At 40.1% G+C, this 20,641-nt stretch overlaps 1 protein-coding gene and 1 pseudogene across 3 annotated transcripts; one reads left to right on the top strand and one right to left on the bottom strand.

The window, feature by feature from the left end:
- Positions 1–1,601: 1,601 nt before the first annotated feature.
- Positions 1,602–7,127, bottom strand: LOC134181289 (26S proteasome non-ATPase regulatory subunit 2-like). 3 transcript variants are annotated; one of them, XM_062648536.1, is made up of 12 exons: positions 7,110–7,127; positions 6,974–7,036; positions 6,337–6,499; positions 5,775–5,919; positions 5,232–5,504; positions 4,778–4,939; positions 3,605–3,772; positions 2,749–2,847; positions 2,529–2,655; positions 2,279–2,400; positions 2,003–2,117; positions 1,602–1,942 (listed from the first exon to the last, which is right to left on the bottom strand). In XM_062648536.1, the coding sequence occupies exons 8-12, from the start codon at positions 2,797–2,799 to the stop codon at positions 1,878–1,880; spliced, it is 480 nt and encodes a 159-aa protein (XP_062504520.1). In that variant the 5' UTR covers positions 2,800–2,847; positions 3,605–3,772; positions 4,778–4,939; positions 5,232–5,504; positions 5,775–5,919; positions 6,337–6,499; positions 6,974–7,036; positions 7,110–7,127; the 3' UTR covers positions 1,602–1,877. The 3 variants fall into 3 exon arrangements, with proteins under 3 accessions (XP_062504520.1, XP_062504518.1, XP_062504519.1); XM_062648534.1 differs by lacking the exons at positions 6,974–7,036; positions 7,110–7,127 and adding an exon at positions 6,739–6,826 and having other exon boundaries at positions 1,602–2,117; XM_062648535.1 differs by lacking the exons at positions 5,232–5,504; positions 5,775–5,919; positions 6,337–6,499; positions 6,974–7,036; positions 7,110–7,127 and having other exon boundaries at positions 1,602–2,117; positions 4,778–4,977.
- A 5,504-nt stretch (positions 7,128–12,631) lies between these two features.
- LOC134180845 (AP-1 complex subunit gamma-1-like) lies at positions 12,632–18,892 on the top strand (annotated as a pseudogene).
- The last annotated feature ends 1,749 nt before the right edge of the window (positions 18,893–20,641 follow it).

The following is a 20,641-nucleotide window of genomic DNA, read 5'->3' as shown; positions in this document are numbered from 1 at the left end:
CCGCGCACTAAGTGGAATGGCGTGTTGCCAATAGCGTCAACAAAGCTAGTTCGATAGGCAAAGACAATGGCTTCCAAATACTCATCCCAATCCGTCTGATGGTCATTAACTAAGGTAGGTTGTTAGAGGTGAAGCAAGGTAGCTGTTCAAGCGCTCCACTTGACCGTTAGTCTGAGGATGATAGGCACTAGCAAAAATTTTGTGAACACCGAGACGGTCTGGTGGGCGTCGAAACAAGCGAGAGACAAATTGCGTACCTCGATCAGACAAAAGTTGAGATGGGCAGCCATGGCGATGGATCATTAATCAAACCCAATCAACTGGACACATGCAGAGATCCAGTTTCACAGGCATAATTTGTAATGATACCCTGCAAATTTTTGACATGCAGTTTTACATAATAAATCTTACTCGTACTCTTGGAGACGTGTTGCTGCTCCTCCATTACTCTGAATGGTTTTTGAAATTGACTTCTTTTCCGTCAGCTGACTGGTAGCAACAGACGACCGTTCTGCGACTCCTTCCTCACCAAACTCTTTGCTTTGGATGCTTTGATTTGACAAAGATTCTGAAGAAAGAGCAATATTAGATTACCGTCTGCAACATTTCATTAATTAATTAACCATACGGGCACAACAGCGCGAGGAGAGGGTTTGGTACTGCAACTTCGAACAAACACTCAAGCCAACAACTAGATGCAAACATTAAGATCTAAAATTTAGTGTAAGCGTTTAGTGTAAGGAAAACGCTAATCTAGGGAAGTGTCCCTAGAACGATGTGCCTTTAGGGCGTTTCCATAAATTGGAAGGCGTGATCTGCACTGATATTTCAAATACCCGCCAATTTGCAACACCACTTTATCCCGGTGCTGTATTAACGTGTCTCTGCAATGCTTGTGGAGCCAGCCCTCGCTAGCCCAGTCCGGCATTTTTTGCTTGAAACACATCGCGTGTCTGGGTAGGGCTTTTACAGCCAATGCCCATTTCCTAGAAAATGTTGTAAAGCGAGAACAGCCCTCTTTCAAACGTCCTGAAACCCTGATAAACGATGACAAACAAGAGCCTGACCTGCTTGTCTCGAGTCCATGACGCACGCAGTTCTGAGTATGCTCGAGCGGGGGATTCATCTCTTGTAATCACCGTCCGTCTCAATTCATGGAAAAATTTAATGCCACGGTTATCACCACACCCACTAGCACCATCTTTTACAAACAGTTCGCTTTTCTTGAGGCTGCTCTCTCTACGTGTTCGTGCATCAGAGTACTACTGACTTCACAAGTCACGTAACTTGAAGACTTCTACGTACAGTGTACACTAGGTCTGATATCATACTTACACATTCAATGACGTCACGTAATCTATACCCACGGTGAGTCACAACGTCCCATTATCTAAAAATACAACCCAACAGCACATCATTGATCAACAAACTTTCTACCACCGTCACTATTTTCTAATTATAAGTTTAACCAATCAGAGAGTTTTCATGTTCTTTGTAATCGTCTGACCCCAGACTGTGAGCTTGCATGCACTTCGAAAGGCTTTCACTGGGTCTTGGAAACTTGTCAATATTGCGGGGCGTAGCCATGCATATCTTTGTCCCACTCATATTGGTAATCAAAATTGGCAGCACTGCTAAATTATCATCTGGCAACAATGCAAACACTATCAGTTTAGAGCTCTAGAGAGCAAACAAGACCAGTAAACTGTGTGCAATTGATAACAGCACATACACTGACTGATACAGTACACAAGAGAAATTTATCATCTTACTATCTCTACTAAAATTCTCTGCATCCCAGCAAAGCCAAAATGCACACAACTGATATGCACAATTCACACATACAGTCTATCTGAGTTACATTATTCTCTCTAGATCTAAGATGATTCATGAACTTTCTTCAAAATGACCAATCCTTGCATAATTAGGCTCAGCGATACATCTAACAATATCAACAACCATGAGTCGACTTGATATATTCTAAATGAGAAAAGCAACTTGCATTCTTCGGTAGCTAACTCGGCCCTCACCCCATATGCCAATAACACGGGGATCGAATGAATTGGAAAGCTGGTGATGGTCTTTGGTTTACCTGCTTGACCGACAACATCAACTGCCTACAAACAGTAACCTCTTGAAGACAACAGTACATATGCAAGCACATGCAGATGTGCACACACAGACCGACACAGAACAACACAGAAACAGACAGACAGACAGACAGACAGACAGACAGACAGACACAGCAACAACATTAACAATCAATAACATAACCCACCTGCCCAACCCTCACTGTAACTGACACCAACTTCAAATCTTCATCAAGTGTGACCAGCATTCGAGGTTGAATGGCACGCACCAAGTAATACAGAAGATAATGATGGCTCTTACCAAGTATCACTACACAAATGCCACAACACAGGAAATCACACACAAAACATAATACAAACGAAGACAGAAATAGAGACAAGTACATGTCCTGCACCAACTTACAAAACTTCCAGTTTGTACACTAGTGCATGTCTTACTTTTCTTGACATCGAGACATGCAACAAGCACAGACAGGAGTCCATCAAGAGCAACACGAGACATGAGAGCCCGATAATGATGATAAGGATTCATCGTCAATGTTCCCTTCCCGGCTTGAGTCAGACTCTACACAAGCACCCACGTCAATCAATAACCATATCTACCAGTACTAAAACACCATCAAAACAAACGGCAATGACACAGTAATGACTATCTGACCTGTGCCATTCTGGTCATAAACAAGTTGTTTGCATCTTTGTGATAGTACATGGCCAACTGACAAAGCAAACCAGCAAGTCGAGCATTGTTTGCACGTACCTAAAATACCAATATTATTTGTATATAGCAAAGAAATCACATTTAGTGTCGATGAGTAGTCTTCCTAGTGGTCAATCACTCGAGTCATAAGTTACAGCTATTATTATATATTGATCTATTGCGATAAATATCAATGGCAAAACTTCTACTAAACTTTGTGTTAGATTATTGGAACTGTCAAAGATGACTTCGACAACTTAGAAATGTGATTAAAAATAATGTGTCAGGGATGACAACCTGCACTGAGGTACAGATGCAAACAATACAATTTTGAGTCGTCAATTATCAGACAACACTAAATCCGGCCTGGAAAAGAGAATGAACAAGAGAACGTGAAGATGAAAAAAAGATCAGAAAAGCATCAAGCGTCTTGTGTCCAAGCAACTTTCCCTGGTGAGCAACTCATTCCTGTAATGTTTAGTTAACTGGTTTACTGTAAAGATACAAAAATTTCTACCAGTCAATGGATAAAAAAACAAAAGAGAATTATTACTTCATCATATACGGAGTGAAAGTAATGATATCTAATTCTACTCATCATTAATAGACAAACTCATAAACCAAAACTAATTGATTCAGAGACAGATACATCCACACAGCGGAATAAAAGGTAAACATACTAAAATGGCAAATCAAGAGACACAAACCAACATCACAGAGCTAAAGTACAGTGTACTACATTATAGAGTATTCCAACCTACAACCTTACTCCAATCTGTCCAACATGCTACACTGCTAGTGTCAAGTCATATCGTACCTGCTCCGACTAGTCCAAGACCAAATATAGCGTTGTGAGACACTTCGGCATCAGTATCGTGACACAACTTGTTCAACATATCCAAAACATTCAGCTGAGAATTAGACGTCGACAACAACCCAGAGCCAAGGAAACAGCTTGACGATTAACCGGTTCACCATACTGCAACTAAAAATTCAAAAATAACAAAACAATTCAAACCGTGTGACAGTATACAGCCAGTGCTCTACAAGTAATAAATTGTCAAAGTCATAGTAAGAAAATCCTGACTCACAACAGCTCTCTATTAAGTATACAAACTAGAACTGCTACCATCAATATACCAACGAGAGTCAATAAACTCTCAAAGACTTGCTAACCTGGCACTAACAAAATTTTTATAGCAGCATGTTAAAAATAGCAAACCACTTCTACTAAAGTCTTTCCAGAAATTTTGTGAACCATGGAAAAACTTCTGAAGATTAGTAGTGTAGCTATTCCCAATTACCCATGTCATTAGAAAATTCTTATCAAGTCATATCGTCAGATCAAGAAACACCTATGCAAACTAAACAAGGGTACATTTACAATTAGCTATTTCCAGTTGACCATATACAAAGTGATGTCTACCACTAACTTAGATCAAAGAAACCGCCAGAACAATGGTTAATATATTATGCATACATTAGCCTACATGTATGTGTATCAAGTGTTTATGTAAATTGGAAGCTGAGTGTTGTAACCAAAAGTCTGAAGGTCAGAGAAATACACTTTGTCATACACTGTACTACTAAATCTTGATGTCACCCTACCAAAAAGGTGGTTTGAAAGATTCATTCCTTTGCTACTACCTAAATATACTTATCGCCAAATCTGATTCCCACACTCTATAAATTTTGTGAACAGACATCAAGTGTCTGACACTTTTCAAATCCCTAGTTTGCCATTTCACCTAAGTACAGTCTGTTCCTAACTCAGAAAGCCATGCATATCAAATTTGCATCTAGTTATCACCATCATTTGCAAAATAAATCATCAACAGAAACTCATATTCTGGTCTACACCAACATGTTGCCAATGATTGACATGCAGTTAGGTCTAATCACAGAAATAACTAACAACTAGAATTAGGTATGCCATAGAGATAAGTATTACGTTAAGTGCCTCAAAATCTATACACAGAAGTCTCCTTACCAAAGGGATAAAAGATCTGAGCTTCTATCTCTTCTCCACCCATAATCAGAGCAATCCCAAGTACAGCCATCGCCTGATGAGTAGCGTCCTGAACAGGTTTTGTGCTGGCTTCACTTCCAGAGTTCGCTGTACCAGAACCACTACTATGTTGATGACCAGACTCTAGATCACCAAATACAAAGTACAGCAATCATTTTTACGCTTTGGAAAATGAGAAAAGGATGTGTGTGTATGTTTGTGTGTGTGTGTGTGTGTGTGTGTGTGTGTGTGTGTGTGTGTGTGTGTGGTGTGTGTGTGTGTGGTGTGTGTGTGTGTGTGTGTGTGTGTGTGTGTGTGTGTGTGTGTGTGTGTGTGTGTGTGTGTGTGTGTGTGTGTGTGTGTGTGTGTGTGTGCAAATTCCAAATAATCTCTACAGTACCCATTCACACAAAAGTTAATTAATTACAAAACGTACCACAATCCTTGTTTTTGTACATCCATTTACTTCCATCATCCATTAACAGCTTATCTCGACCACATGCACAATTAAGAAATCCATTCACAAATAATGCTGCAAGACTTTGCTTGGCTGAATCAACATTGGATGGTCCATAACACGATCTTTCCAATAAACTCATCTAACTAACAATAAAACATAGAAATGGACCACCAGCATATTACTCTGAGTCTCCAGATGGCTCTTGTGAATACCTTCAAGAAACAAAGCCTTTGGCTACATGTTGTCCAGCTATACCAAACCAAACCACAATGTCATATTTCAAGGAACCATTAAGAGTGGTACCATCACATATATGCTTGCAATGATTACATTTGCAGCTTCCACATGCCAACAATCACACACACCCATACGCCCAAGGACCCATACCACACAGTCCTCACACACCCCAATTGCCTCCACCTCACACACTCCACTCTCCAACACACACTCAACTCTCCCACACACACTCAACTCTCCCACACACATGCACACACATAGGCAACCATTTGAACTGCTTACTTCTCTAGTAATAGACGAAAAGTGGTTATTCAGTGGAATGTTCTCCATAATCTCAGTTAAGCAGTCGCTATTAGGTATGCTGGGATCGAGATCAAAACAAATCTGTTGATGTCATAACATCAATGCAAGTTGCTTTTGTACAGATCTAAATAAAAAGCAACATTCACACACAATGTCAACCACTACAAACAACCAAAAGTGTCAACAAAAATTGCTTTCATGTACCTATCAATAAAATCTCAACTAAAGCTTAATAAACTGATTTCATTCACATAAATAATACAAGCTCTCCACACCAGTACACAAAAGTGGCAAAGTTTTAACCTCAACCAAAGACTCCATGTAAGCAACTCCATGTGTAAAAGTGAGGCATTAATAATTATGTAGACTCAAGTGAAACTTGCTTTGTTAAAAAATGTACTCATTTGGGTTAAGAAATGTGGTAAACACACAATGTGACATAGTGACATTTTGTTGCATTATGATTTAGTAAGAGTAACACAGTTTAGCTCTGTCTGTGTTTAAATAGTTACTGTTGTCATCAATGCTGCTCTTTACTTACAGATCATCACATGTTGTAAATATCACTTGAACAAGATCAACGTCAGTTAGTTGAATTTCGAGAACCATAGTATCAGCTGGCCGGTTAATCAAACTTCTGGTAAATCGCTAAAGCTGTTTGCAGCAACATTGAATCCTCTGGCTCGGGAACATAGTTGACACAACTGCAGCACAATACAAGTTAGTACTGTACAATCAGAATAAATATCTACACACTAAACGATGCAAACAAATCATACCAATGGTAGGCATCTACAAAAACAAACTAAAAAATGCCAAACAAATGAATAGAAAGATAAATGAAAACTGGCCAATTCGATAATGCAGTATGAAACTTGGGAACGCATCAGAATGTAGTTACTGGTAAACAGATACATAGCAACATAGATGATCTAATACCTACCCCTAACCAGAAGTATACAAAATGGGCGACTGGCAAAGGTCACCTAGAAAGGAAAGTGGTAATGCCATGGCCGTTTGGCAGCTGCCCTTCTGACGCCCATGCTGTGTTTCAACGCCGAAAAGCCTCAGCATGCGCGCATGCTCAGTCTTCACAAAATAGTATGAAGCGACAGGTTCCCCAAACTTGAAAGTGGTCTTTCAAACGTCCCAAGACCCTGAGACGCAGAAATTCTGACCTGCTTGCCTAAAGTCCATGACGCACACAGTTCTTTGTATGCAGTGGTTTCGCTGGAAGTTCGCTAAATAGAAAAATGCTACAAATAAATTTCGCTGGTCATAATGCACTCGCCTATTTGTCTAGCTGTAACGTACCGTGTCTAGTCGCACAATCACTACAGCGCGCTAACGATATAAATTAGCGCAGCGAATTGGAGCTCCAAGGACTCTTTGGGACATTTCTATCTAGACTGACTGATGTAGCGCGGGATCTGCACGGGGCGGGCACTCTCTTTGCGTTACGGCTTTCGTAAACGATTCAACGAAGTCGCGACTCTAACTAGTATCTCCCTAGGGTGGGCTACTGGCGCTAAGTGGCACCAGAGGCTGGTCTTGGGCAGTAGCTCTAGTAAGCAAGCTTGAAGCCACTCAAGCAGATGGTGGTGCCACGACTGTGACTGAACAACGGTGATGCCTAGATTTACGATAATGATGAATAGCTAGAATGGTTTGTATTTTATGCAGGTAAAGGCCTTCGACTAGACAAGTGCACTTCGAGTATCTAAAATCAAGGGCTACGGTTCCGCAGTAAACGTTTGTATGTGTTTTGTTTAACTTTGCGATCAATGGAGGTATAGAATCTAATAGAGAATATCGGTACAGAAGATCATGTGGATCAGACTATGGCATGACCATTGTAGCAAGAGAATTGGGTCACGGTGAATGAAACAAGCAAAGCAATGAATGACATTCTTGCTCAGGTAGGTCCAAGGATTACTTTCTAGGTAAAGTAGTACATCTGGCTTATTCACCATCACGTTCACTCTATTTATTTGTTTACTTGAAGTGCGACCAGAGTTGTGGAAGGTTTTGAGGACTGTCGCCCAAGAATTGGCATGTTCTGGCGACTGAATGGACATTCCAGGCGCCAACTGGCTAAAAGTAATAATCTGGGCTTTGTTGAAATGGAGTGATCAGAGCAACGTATCACTTTTATTTGGATATCTTTTACCTACACAAATTTCACAAAGGAAACTTTTAGACATCTTTCTATAAGACCAACAGCCATTCATGTGTTAGGTTCATGTCAGTCTAAGTACACGCCTACAATAGCATTAATATCAATAAATTTTATATAGTGCTAAGTGTTAAATAATATATAAATAATATATAAATAATATATAAATAATATATAAATGATATATAAATAATATATAAATAATATATCAATAATATATAAATAATGTATTATTATCAAAATTTAAATATTTGCATGCTTGGTTGGAGTACATACAAGCCATTAATTAATTAATTAATTAATTACAGTATAATTAAATAAGCAGACTGCAACAGAACGTGTATGTACTACTGTCTTATTAAATATAAGCCTAGATTAATTAAATATATGAAAGAGGTATATTTATACATTCTCGTGGCTAGTTGGGATATTCTAGATTCTATTGTTTGTAGCCTTCTTCAATTGTTTTTCCAGCAATACAACTCCTTGGTATAGTCTAGGATAGCCAACTTCTCCCCTTTTCTACTTTCAGACAGTTTTGCCTGATCGAGTCCTCCTTTTATGTCAATACTGTGACCAAGTATGTATGAAAGGGCCGGATGGAGAGAGGGTGCTGGCACATAGATATTGATATCTGGATATCAAGTATATGTATTATCTTTGTTTTAATTAAGTTAAAAGTTATCTTCAGAGTTGTGGTTACACAGAACAGGCACGTCCGCCAATGGTCAGAATGCAGGAGATTTGATGCCACATGCGGGTAGGCGGGAGAAGTGTCCCAATTGCGGAGTCTCCCACTCGGTGCTGGAGAATTGGCAGCTCTATCTAGGGCTGCATGGTGTACTGAAACCTCTCTCACATTCACTAATTTAGCTCAGCTGCTGTACTGCAATTAATGCCGACAGCTTACTTTTAGCACAGAACATGTGCAGAAACTGTATGGTTTAGAGCACAACGTGTCCGTCTATTGATACCTCATGCTCTAAATATGTACTGGATTATATTTTGTTGACGTGGCCATATCTTTCTCAGTAGCCATGCCAAGACTAATACAGCAGTCAGGAGTCTACTTGCGACAGTTGCCTGCTACCCGAACGTGAGCCAGTCTAAGTCACTTGAGAGTACGTCTGTCGCATCAAACTCACGTCTTTGTTGCCAAAATGAAAAGTCTGTTGCCAATTTTGCAACAACTTAGACACCCCTGTGCAACATTATCTGTGGCTTACATGCCATCTTGCATCATGCCCTTTGGTGGTTGGTTGTGGTCATGGTGGTGGTGGTGGTGGTTTGTTTGTATGCGTGTTTGTTTGCTTGTGTGTGTGTGTGTGTGTGTGTGTGTGTGTGTGTGTGTGTGTGTGTGTGTGTGTGTGTGTGTGTGTGTGTGTGTGTGTGTGTGTGTGTGTGTGTGTGTGTGTGTGTGTGTGTGTGTGTGTGTGAAGCATTCAATGGGGTTGATCGCTGCTGTGGGACAGTTAAGTGTTTACTTTTGTGTTTATTTAATTGTGTGATTGTTGTTGACAGGTTGCTACAAATACTGACACAAGCAAGAACGTAGGAAACTCAATTCTGTATGAAGGTTGTTTTGACCATCATGGATATCAATTCAGAGAGTGGACTATGAGTGTGTCGTTTCTTGTCTTTTATTGAAGCATTCCATGCAGTTTGTAATTATGTAGGTGTTGGTGGTGAACATTCTTGGATGTTTTCTACTTAATTAATAAAAACAAGAACATCAGGTGAAAGTCCTTCATTCTTATTTTTATTATGCAGTTGTGTGTGTGTGTGTGTGTGTGTGTGTGTGTGTGTGTGTGTGTGTGTGTGTGTGTGTGTGCCTGCATGGGTTTATGCATCCACATACGTCTGTATTTGTGTTAGGTACGTATGCATTTTTGTTCAGTATGTATGTTGTTTTGCCTGTTTGTGATCTTGTCTTAGTACGTTGTTGCTATCTGTTTGTAAGCTCTGCTTTTTTGTGTATTATCTGTTAGCGTATCAAATAACAATAGTTTTGATCATGTCTACTGTATTTCTTTCTTATCAGCTCTGAAAACTCTTCTAGAAACAGCTCACACTGATCATAAAGCTGTTCAAAGGCACAGGAGCACCGTTGTTGATAGTTTAAGGATCCAGACGTATCCATTAGAAGGTAAGAGAAAGACCATTGTATTATCATCGTGTGGACAACTAGATGGTAGTTTGTGAAATGGCTGAATATTACGTAAGCAGAGAATATTATGATTCTGCAAAATAGACTTTGTGGGATAGTGGTATGAATTAGAAGGTCAATCAGGCATTTATCACTAACTTGGCCTTTCTTGACATTTAGTTTTAGCATGTTTGTTGTTTGCAACAAATAGTGTCCTTTTTCTGTGATTGACTTCTAATATTGGATGCCTCAAGTCACGTATCTTAAACAGGGAATGCAAGGAAATTTCTTTGATTACGATCACTATGATTTTTTTGTATGTCAACTGTATAGTCAGAACACTTAAAAGTGAGACAACAAAATATTCAAGTTGTGTAAATCTGCAGGCTTAATTAACATGTTATAGTGAACAAAGTATCTTGGGTTGTTAGAAAGTATGTCATTCAGATTTGTATGTAGATTTGTATCTGAAGCATTCTTATCCACATAGTCTGTTTTCTTTTTTTTTTTTTTGTAAGCATCAATTTGTTTAAGCACAGCTGTGCTGATATATTTACGTTAAAACACTTGAAATTGAACACTGCTTGAAACCCGATTGCTAAATATGTGCATTGGAATAAAGTTGTTTTTCTGTTGTTTGAAATTGAAAGGGTGCGTCTAATGAATACTGATTATTTATGTCTTGTTTACAGACGGGCTATTGAGTTATGTTTTGCTCTCATCAATGACAGCAATGTGAAGAGTCTTACTATGGAAATTGTCTTTTCTGTCCAACGCAGATGTGGAGTTAAAGGCGTATATTGCATCTAATCTCATTCTTGCAGCTGAGAAGTGAGAAGTACTCATGGATGTGTATGTTGTTTGAGAGACATGCATGTTTGTGTTAGACACGCTCCCGATCAGAATTGGCATGTAGATACTGTATTGCAAGTATTGACAATGGTGAGTTGTTTTCACGAATCGATGAAATTGCATTTTTATTGATTTTGACTGAATTGGATTCTCTAATGCATTATTCTAAGGTTTGGAAATGGAGGGATGGATATTGTAATACATTAGATTATATGAAAAATGCATTTCTTGATACACGACACACACATTATGTAGCAACACTAATTCTTGTCGATATGTTATAGGCAGGAGCGTACATAGAAGAAGACCTTGTTCCTCGTCTTATTCAGTTGTTTGCTGGCATGACAGAACTGCATACATACATTGTGCAGCAGCTGTATGTTGCTTTCAGTGGTGCCATTAGCCAGGTATGATGAAGTGTCTCTGTGCACTGAAACTGGAATGGCCTGAGTTTATTGCTGCTGTTTGTGTGAGTTGGTAACAGTTCTGTTGTTTATCTCGTGCTAGCAATCCCTTGTTCAATATTGTTGTTTGGTGTATTGGTGAGTATGGTGATCTGCTATTGCTGGGATCGACTCAGTGAGAAGAAGCTTTTGAAGTAAGTTTGGTCAGATCATTTTACATTGAATTTCTAGTGGTAGAAGCAGATGATTATGTTTTTGTAGGATGTAGATCATGTAGGTACTTTGTATATCTTGTTGCTAGGGGAATTTCAAGGAGCAGGAGGTGTGATAAACTTAGTATATCATCTTGTTGTCCAACATGAACTGATATACCTATAGGTTATCAGCCCTAGGTTTTCAACTGTGTCCTTAACTACATTTGCATGCTATAGGCATCTGAACAACTTTGATTTGTTACTTTGACTTTTGTAGTTGTGCAGGCCCGTAGGCTGTGGTGTTTGGGGGTAGGGGTTTGGAATGAACTGCCCACTTAGCTGTGAAGATCTGCTTTTGACCCAAAGTTGCTTGTTCTATCTTGGACTCCTTCACACTTTCTGTGATGCAGAAGTGGATTTAGACAAATTAAGGACTGCTTTGCTCACTGTCAAATTCATTCTTGCAGACTAAAGTAAGCTTCTGCTTTGACTCTATTAAAGTTGCTGAGCTATAATTTTCAAAAAAATTATGTATACATTAAAACTTTTAAAAATCACGTTACAGGTTTGTGACGTCATTGGTCTATTTTAATTAAAGTATTATGCACTGTCCACTTTTTTGCTGTTAGGCTACAATCATGTCATGCTAGCACAGTTGGCTCTGTTTTCTGCATATTTTGTTGGAGTGTGAAGGTAACTTAGCCCGATCTGAAACTTAGACTCCAATGGAAGGTCTGAGATTTTTGTAAAGGAACTAAAACTTGTTAATGTTAACTAATTGGTGACATTTAAAATTAAACACATACATCAAAGTTGACTGAAAAAGTGAAGAAAGAGCATGTTTGGGTCCCCAGGCAGCACTCTTGCACACAGACAATCCTTGAAGACTCTTCATTTGCTATAGAACTTGTGTATTTGTTTGTCTGTCTTTCAGTTTGTATCTCTTTGTCTTATCAGTCTCAGACTCTGTTTGTACACCAGCTACATGTTTGTATTATACGCAGGTAAAAGTCCTCCGACTGCTTTGAGTATTAGGTCATGGTGACAATGAAACAAGCGATGCAATGAACGACATTCTTGCTCAGGTAGGATTGCACGTACTATCATAAATTATAAGTAGTATATCTGGCTAATGTTTGTCACCATATCACGTTCACTATTTATTTGTCTGATGGAGTGCTACTGTATCTGTGGTTTTTATGTTGCCTTGCATTTTGTGTAAGGGTGGTGGTGGTGGTGGTGGTGGTGGTGGTGGTGCTGTGTGTGTGTGTGTGTGTGTGTGTGTGTGTGTAGGTGTGGGTGTGGGTGTGGGTGTGGGTGTGGGTGTGGGTGTGCTTGCCCGCGTGGATGTGGGTGCATGCCTGGGTTTTGTGCATCCACACGTGTCTTGTGTATCCAGTATGTGTGCTGCTTTACTGTTTATGATCTTGTCCTGGTATGTTGTTGCTATCTGTTTATCGTAAGGTCTGTTTTTGTGTTTTTGTGTGTATGAATGATAATTGTTGTGATCATGTCTACTGTGTTTCTTTAGATATGTAGCTCTGAACACTCTTCTAAAAACAGCTCACGCTGATCATACAGCTGTTCAAAGGCACAGGAGCACTGTTGTTGATTGTTTAAAGGATCCAGACATATCCATTAGAAGGTAAGAGAAAGACCATTCATTGTATTGCTGTTGTGTTCACAGCTTGATGGTAGTGCTTGCAATGGTTAAATAGTTATATAAGCAGAGAATATTATGATACTGCAAAAATAGACTTCATGATATAGTGGTATGAATTAGAAGGTCATTCAGGCATTTATCACTAAAGCCTACAATGTTGACGTCGAAGTCAACGTCGACAATAGAAATGAATCCTATTCCAGCGTTGACTTCGGCGTCAACATCAAAGGATGCCGCCAACATCCAGGCAGTTTCTTTGAAGTTTGACGATCAGCTGAGCATTGGTGTCATAGTGTGAACCAGGCTTAACTTGACCTTTCTGGACTTTTAGTTTTAGCATGTTTGTTGTTTACATCTAATACTTTCTTTTTCTGTAAATTGACTTCTGATATTGGATGCCTCATGTCATGAATGTTTAAACAGGGCCTGCAAGGAAATTCCCTTGATTGCGATCACTAAAGTTCTTTTGTATGTCAACTGTATAGTTGCAACACTTAAGAGTGAGGCAACAAAATATTCAAGTTGTAGGCTTAACTCATTAGAGTGAACAAAGTATCTTGGGTGTTAGAAAGCATGTGATTTAGATTTGTATCTGAAGCATTTCTATTCATGTAGTCTGTTTTATTTTTGCATCTGTGTAAGCATCAATTTGTTTCAACACAGCTGTGCTGAGATATTTACGTTGAAACAGTTGAAGTTGAACACTGCCTGAAACCGATTGCTAAATATGTGCATTGGAAGAATGTGTTGTTTCTGTTGTTTAGATATAAAGAGCGAGTCTAATGAATACTGATTATTTGTGTCTTGTTTGCAGACAGGCTATTGAGTTATGTTTTGCTCTAATCAATGACAGTAACGTGAAGAGTCTTACTAAGGAAATTGTGTCTTTTCTGTCCGACGGAGACATGGAGTTTAGGCATATATTGCATCTAATCTCATTCTTGCAGCTGAGAAGTAAGAGGCGGTCATGGATGTGTATATTGTTTGAAAGACATGCATGTTTGTGTTAGACACGCTCCTGATCAGAAGTGGCATGTAGATACCGTATTGCAAGTGTTGACAATGGTGAGTCGTTTTCACAAATCGATCAAATTGAATTTTATTGATTTTGTCTGAATTGGATTCTCTAATGCATTATGCTAAGGTTTGAAGGTGGAGGCATGGATATTGTAATACATTAGATTATATAAGAAATGCATTTCTTGATACACGACACATGCATTATGTAGCAACACTAATTTTTGTTGATATATTATAGGCAGGAGCATACGTAGAAGAAGACCTTGTTCCGATTCTCATTCAGTTGTTTGCTGGCATGACAGAACTCCATACATATATTGTGCAGCAGCTTTATGTTGCTCTCAGTGGTGACATTAGCCAGGTATGATAAAGTGTCTCTGTGCACTGAAACTGGAATGGCCTGAGTTTACGCTGCTGTTTGTGTGAGTTGGTAACAGTTCTGTTGTTTGTTTTGTGCTAGCAATCCCTTGTTCAAATTGGTGTTTGGTGTATTGGTGAGTATGGTGATCTGCTATTGCTGGGACCAACTCAGGGAGAAGAGGCTATTGAGGTAAGTTTGGTCAGATCATTTCACATTTAATTTTGTAGTGGTAGAAGCAGATGATGATGTTTTGGTATGATCTTTATCTGGTAAGATCTGGTAGGTACTTTGTATATCTTATTGCTAGGCCATTTCCAATTAGCCAGAGGAGTGATAAACTTAGTATATCACCCCGTTGTCCCAAGATAGACTGATATACATATAGGTTATCAACCCAAGGTCTGATATGAGTTATCAGCAGCCCATGGTTCTGGATGACCAGTAATTACTATATGATGAGTGCCAAAGTGCAGTCTATCAAGTTGTCAACATACACATCAACTGCGATACATGTGCTACTCAGCAATTCCTAGTCACTTGACATAGAAATTGAACAAGAAAGACATTCCGCTGCTCCACTAACAGGCTCAATCGTCTGCCTGACTAAAATGCTTGCCATTGGGAAATGGGATATAAATCAGTTATCACATGTCACTCAGATGATATCGAATTTATCAGAGCGACCACCCTCAGTCTACTTTATTGCTCTTGTAGCCATGTGATAACCTATAATATCTAGAACTATTTGCAGAGGTTTGGAAAGTGGTGTTGCAACACTGTACTCGCCTGATCCCATTCCATGGTTGGCATCCAAGGAATAGTAGGGGATGGGACATTACTAGATAATCTGACACCTAAAGGTGTTAATTGGCGGAAGTTATTAATTATTTAGCTTAAGCTAATGCTAATGCTAAATTTCTTGGCATATTTTGACAGCAAACAAGCCATTGCATTGACAACACTAAAACTTCAGTCAATGAACCAGTTCTCTTCTGCATAGCTGCTGCATGTTGTCAAAGGTGTAAGCAAGTGAAGAATAATGTTATTAGCATTCCTACAGTCAGTGCAAATCTGGCAGACAGTCACTGTAGAAAGAGGTGTGACAATGTTAGAGCATTGGCCAAAACTGAGGATGGGAGCTTTCTTGAGCCCTGGGGATATATTTGGGCAAATAGGGTATATTGATTTGATGCCAAAACTGTGTAGTTTGTTGTTTGATTAGTTTATGGGAAATGATTATTTGTTGTGTTGTGTACTCTAGGTGAGTGAGTCTGATGCGCTCAATGTATTGCAAGCTGTATTGGAGAGTCCTCATTCGTTGTCAACTTCTCTTAATTTTGCAGTGACAAGCTTTATGAAGCTCAGTACCAGATTCACACAGACAGTAGAGTGAGAAATATTATATTGTCTGTGTCTCAGTAGGTATAAGTCGTGTTAGAGTTTATTACATTTATAAGTTTGTATCAACAATTTTTGTGTCTATGTTTGTCTGTATGTTTGTCTGTGTTAATCTGACAGACTTTGTAGCAATTGATTATATATGGATGCATTAATTAATGTATGGTCTGATATGTGTAGACGTATTCAGGGTTTAGTTGCTCAATGTGGAACAAATTTGGATGTCGAACTGCAGCAACGATTTGTTGAATACTCACAGCTCTTTAGTGCGTTTAATCATATGAGGCATGAATGATGGTACAGCCTGTGATTTCTTGCTGTGTGTGCATAGGTGTAGGTGTGTGTCTGTGTGTGTGTGTATGTGTGTGTGTGTGTGTGTGTGTGTGTGTGTGTGTGTGTGTGTGTGTGTGTGTGTGTGTGTGTGTGTGTGAGTGTGGGTGTACATGTGGGTGTATGTATACATTAATAACCTATTCACCATCTCATTTTGTGCTAGGTCAACTTTGTTAGAAAGGATGCCATTTGCCAGATATTAAGGCGTCAGCTAGTGTCAATGACACAAACGAAGCAGGAGGATCTCTACCTACAGAAGGTAAGATTTGCGTATTGCATGATTCATGATTTGATTTAATTGCTAGTACATTGTAAATGTACATTTTCTTTCGTCTTGTACAGCAAATGGAGCAACTTTACCTGGTTTAGAAGCAACACCACTGCCTGTTAAATCTGCAGCTCAAGAAGCAACATTTGAATGAGAACTCTGATTCAAATTCAAATTCTGGGACATTATCGTATTGTGACATTTGTAGGTTTGGCATTTTCTTTGTGCCATATGCCGCTGTGTGTGTGTGTGTGTGTGTGTGTGTGTGTGTGTTTGTGTGTGTGTGTGTGTGTGTTTGTGTGTGTGTGTGTGTGTGTGTGTGTTTGTGTGTGTGTGTGCGTGCGTGTGTGTGTGTGTGTGTGTGTGTGTGTGTGTATGTGTGTGTGTGTGTGTGTGTGTGTGTGTGTGTGTGTGTGTGTGTGTGTGTGTGTGTGGGCAAGTGCATGTATTTGGCTGGCTGGCTGGCTGGTATCTGTCGGTCTGCTTGTGTTTGTTTGTTTGTTTGTTTACATATTTGCCTATTTATCGGTGTCTTTATCTGTGTGTGTATGTTGGTTTGTTTGTAGTCTGTTTTATTTGTTTACACATTTGTTTCTTTATCTTTTTGTCTGTCTGTCTGTCTGTTTGTCGGTCTATTTGAGTCAGCTTTTCTTTTATGTTTTTTTCGTTCCTTTTTTCTGTCTCTTTGTTTCTTTCTTGTTTATGTGTATATAATTTGTTTGTCTATATGTTTGCATGATTGACGATGGTTTATATTTGGTTTCTATTTGTAGCTCCAGTTCAGTCTGTGCAGTCTAATGCTCCATCTTCTGGCTCAGGCTTAATGGATTTATTGGGAGGCGGAACCCCACCTACAACTGATACAGGCATGCTATATTGCACATCTTTGTCTGTTTGTTTAGATTAGTTTGTCTGTATGTACTGCCTATCTATCAGTTTGTCTGTCTGAACTGTGAATTTCTTAGGTTCCATACCTTCAATGACTGTGTTCATCAACAAGAACGGATTGACAGTTGAATTTTCGTTCTCAAAAATTGCCAACAATCCCAGCAACATAGTCGACATCTCGATGTTTGCTTGTAACTCCCAACCTGTCGCAATGACAGACTTTCTATTTCAAGTAGCAGTACCAAAGGTATTCCCTACAACAGGAAAGTGAGAATAATACCTGTCTATGTGTGTCTGTTTGTTCCAAGGCATTCCAGTTAAACATTTAATTACCATCTGGGAATGTAATTCCGCCTTCTTATTCTGGCAGTGTGACACAAATCATTCAGGTTGCGAATCCTCAACAGGTAAGTGTGTGTGTGTGTGTGTGTGTGTGTGTGTGTGTGTGTGTGTGTGCGTGCGTGTGTGTGTGTGGATTCTTATAGGTTAGGTATGTTGCTGTATGGTGTAGTCATTTGGTAATGCATGTATGAAACTGCTTATTTGGTTGCAATGGTGGATGTCGCATGCATGGCTACAGTAGAACTTCGCTAATCCAAACAGCCTTATGCCAAGTCCCATTAGGATTAGTGACGTTGTTGTACTGATTACCAGAATTTCAAAACGGGTAGCCTTGGAGGTTCAGACTTTACCTCGGACACCCAGACCACTGGCGTATTTATGCTATCTTTACACATGCGTCATGTTTGTGGTAAAGGACACTGCTGTAACAACTACATGTACTTCTAAATAATGTGACAGCCATGATTTAAGATTGTCAGATACTCGCATTTTGCTAGAAACTAGATATAGTCGAACCTCGCCAATCCTAATCCTTGCAAATCCTAATCCTCGCAAATCTGAATCAAGGCTTGGCACGGGCTGTTGAGATTGATGAGGTTCTACTGTAACCATAACGTACCCAATAGGATCTGGGTACGCAAGGCAAGGACGCCAATGGTTATTTGGATTAGCGAAGATTTCAATTAGCTAGGTTCGACTGTCTTTTAATGAGTCACAGATTGTGTGCTTGGTTGCTTGTCTTGTAAGTAATATTTATTATTTTTGTAGCAACAGTTGAGGATGAGACTGCGGATTTCATACAGTCTGAATGGATCCCCTGTGACGGAACAAGGTAAGATTGGCGAATTTCCACCAGCAGTTTCTCAGTAATGAGAACCAGATGATTATTCGTTTGTACTTCTCGTCGATCATCTTGCTTGTTGTGTGACTGTTGTTGTGGTCGTGTTTTCTGGTCAAGTTGTTGTAGATTATTGGGTAGATGGCACTTGTAGCTTAGCAGCTGTTGGCTATGACTTGCATTCAAATTGTATTTTGCTACAGTGGAAATATATTCGTCACATTTTAGTCTAGCGCACGGTAGGGGTTGCGCTGAAATCTGTTGGCCACGTGGTTCGTGTGGAATTAGGAGGCAGACGATTTGGATTATGCATGAAGGAGATGTAGACGGTCACATCTAGACTTTAGAATATGACAGGGTAGCAAACTGGCAGCCCTTGCCTCCTTATTGTCGTGATTGTGTATTTCTCTCGCCTGACATTTACGTGTGAACTAGCAGTAGTCTTCGTCGAGTTGTGCAGTGTTACACCGCGAAAGTACTTTATGTAGCCTTCCTATATGCCTCTCCTCATTTCGACTTCGGGCTTTGGAAAGGCTCTGGTTTGACTTGGTTCCACCAGTGACCTCCGCGTTGACAGTGATGTATGTCGACCACTAAAGATATCTTTAGTCTCCCGGAATCCTCTAGGGGAGTAATTGAGTGCGGCAACGACACTTTCAAAGGCAATTCACCAGACGCTTCCCGTCGTCCGGAAGTCGAAAAGGGGAGGGGATGGCTACGCAAACCTTTCAGCTAGATGAATGGAGAAGCACTGCAGTGCTAATCCCTCGGCTGGCCATATGGTATAAAAAAACACCACATGCTAAGACATGTGTACAGTACTGTATTATGCAGCTATCACCGTCTAACCGCTAAATAGCTAAATAGGCACAGGTTGTCATAATGAGATGACCCCAGAGCCGCCACAGCCAAAACCAAACATTAATATGGGAAAACATGCACTTTCAAATGTAGACTAGGTGTCTCGGTTCGCTCTCACTTTGGATACCGTAACAAAAATGAATAGAGACGCACTCGCGTACTTAGAAGTCAGTCGCTTCGTCCGACACACGTGCAGATGCGCTGTCACGGATAATGCACGTTCTACTTCGCAAATTCCCGTGGAGCGCCAAATTTCTGTTTAAGACGACACTAGTGATGGTTGCAACAACACCGCGGCCGCTTAGCCACCCACACCGAAAATTCAAGCTGGCAGACTGCAGTACCACTATGCAGAAACACGGTACAACAAGCAAAATGTTACCAGTAACTGTCAGGTACAGCTACACGTACCGCATGCACCTATCCAGCACCTTCGCTGTCTAGACGCTTGGTTTTTGAAAAACTTGCACGTGCAAATGTAGACTGTAGGCGTTGTTTGTAAACCCGTTAAGCAAAGAACTAAACACCATACAGGACAGACGCCGATGGCCGAATTCTCGTTAGCAGCTACCAAACAAAGAGATGTGGAGCCTTATGATGACATCACGTTCGTCTATTGGTCGGTAAGGACACCACGTCTCGTCCATTGCTCGGAATAGATTCATTTGCATCTGCGCTAATCGAGTATAAATACGGTCGTACTATCGCACTTCCGACGACTGTACTATACCGTTAGCCCGGATTTCCGCGGGCCTCGTGTATTACCATAGTCTGATTAGAAGTATAGCTACACTTTATCCGTCTAACGTGACATGCAACGCTATAGGCCAAATAAATTATTGGACTCTCATTCCCGTCCGAACCGACGTTTAGTGCCCTCGTTTGGTGTTTGGTGCCGCAAGATGTGGAATTCAAGGCTATCGCGTGGTGCTTACGTGTGATGCAGTACTGTACTCAGGAGCGATGGAGCGACTCACAAGTTGGGGGAGTGGGCGAGGCATGAAAGGACTACAAGGGTACTAGTTGCATAAAAGATTGAGTTTGTGCTCAAAGTCGGGGATGCCCAGGCCCGCTCAGCCCCCCCCCCCCTCCCAGCTCACGT

The sequence above is a fragment of the Corticium candelabrum genome, chromosome 6 (genome assembly GCF_963422355.1).
Source record: "Corticium candelabrum chromosome 6, ooCorCand1.1, whole genome shotgun sequence".
Classification (NCBI taxonomy): domain Eukaryota; kingdom Metazoa; phylum Porifera; class Homoscleromorpha; order Homosclerophorida; family Plakinidae; genus Corticium; species Corticium candelabrum.
The sequence above is the reverse complement of the archived record's forward strand: the minus strand, read 5'-3'. Positions and strand labels throughout refer to the sequence as shown.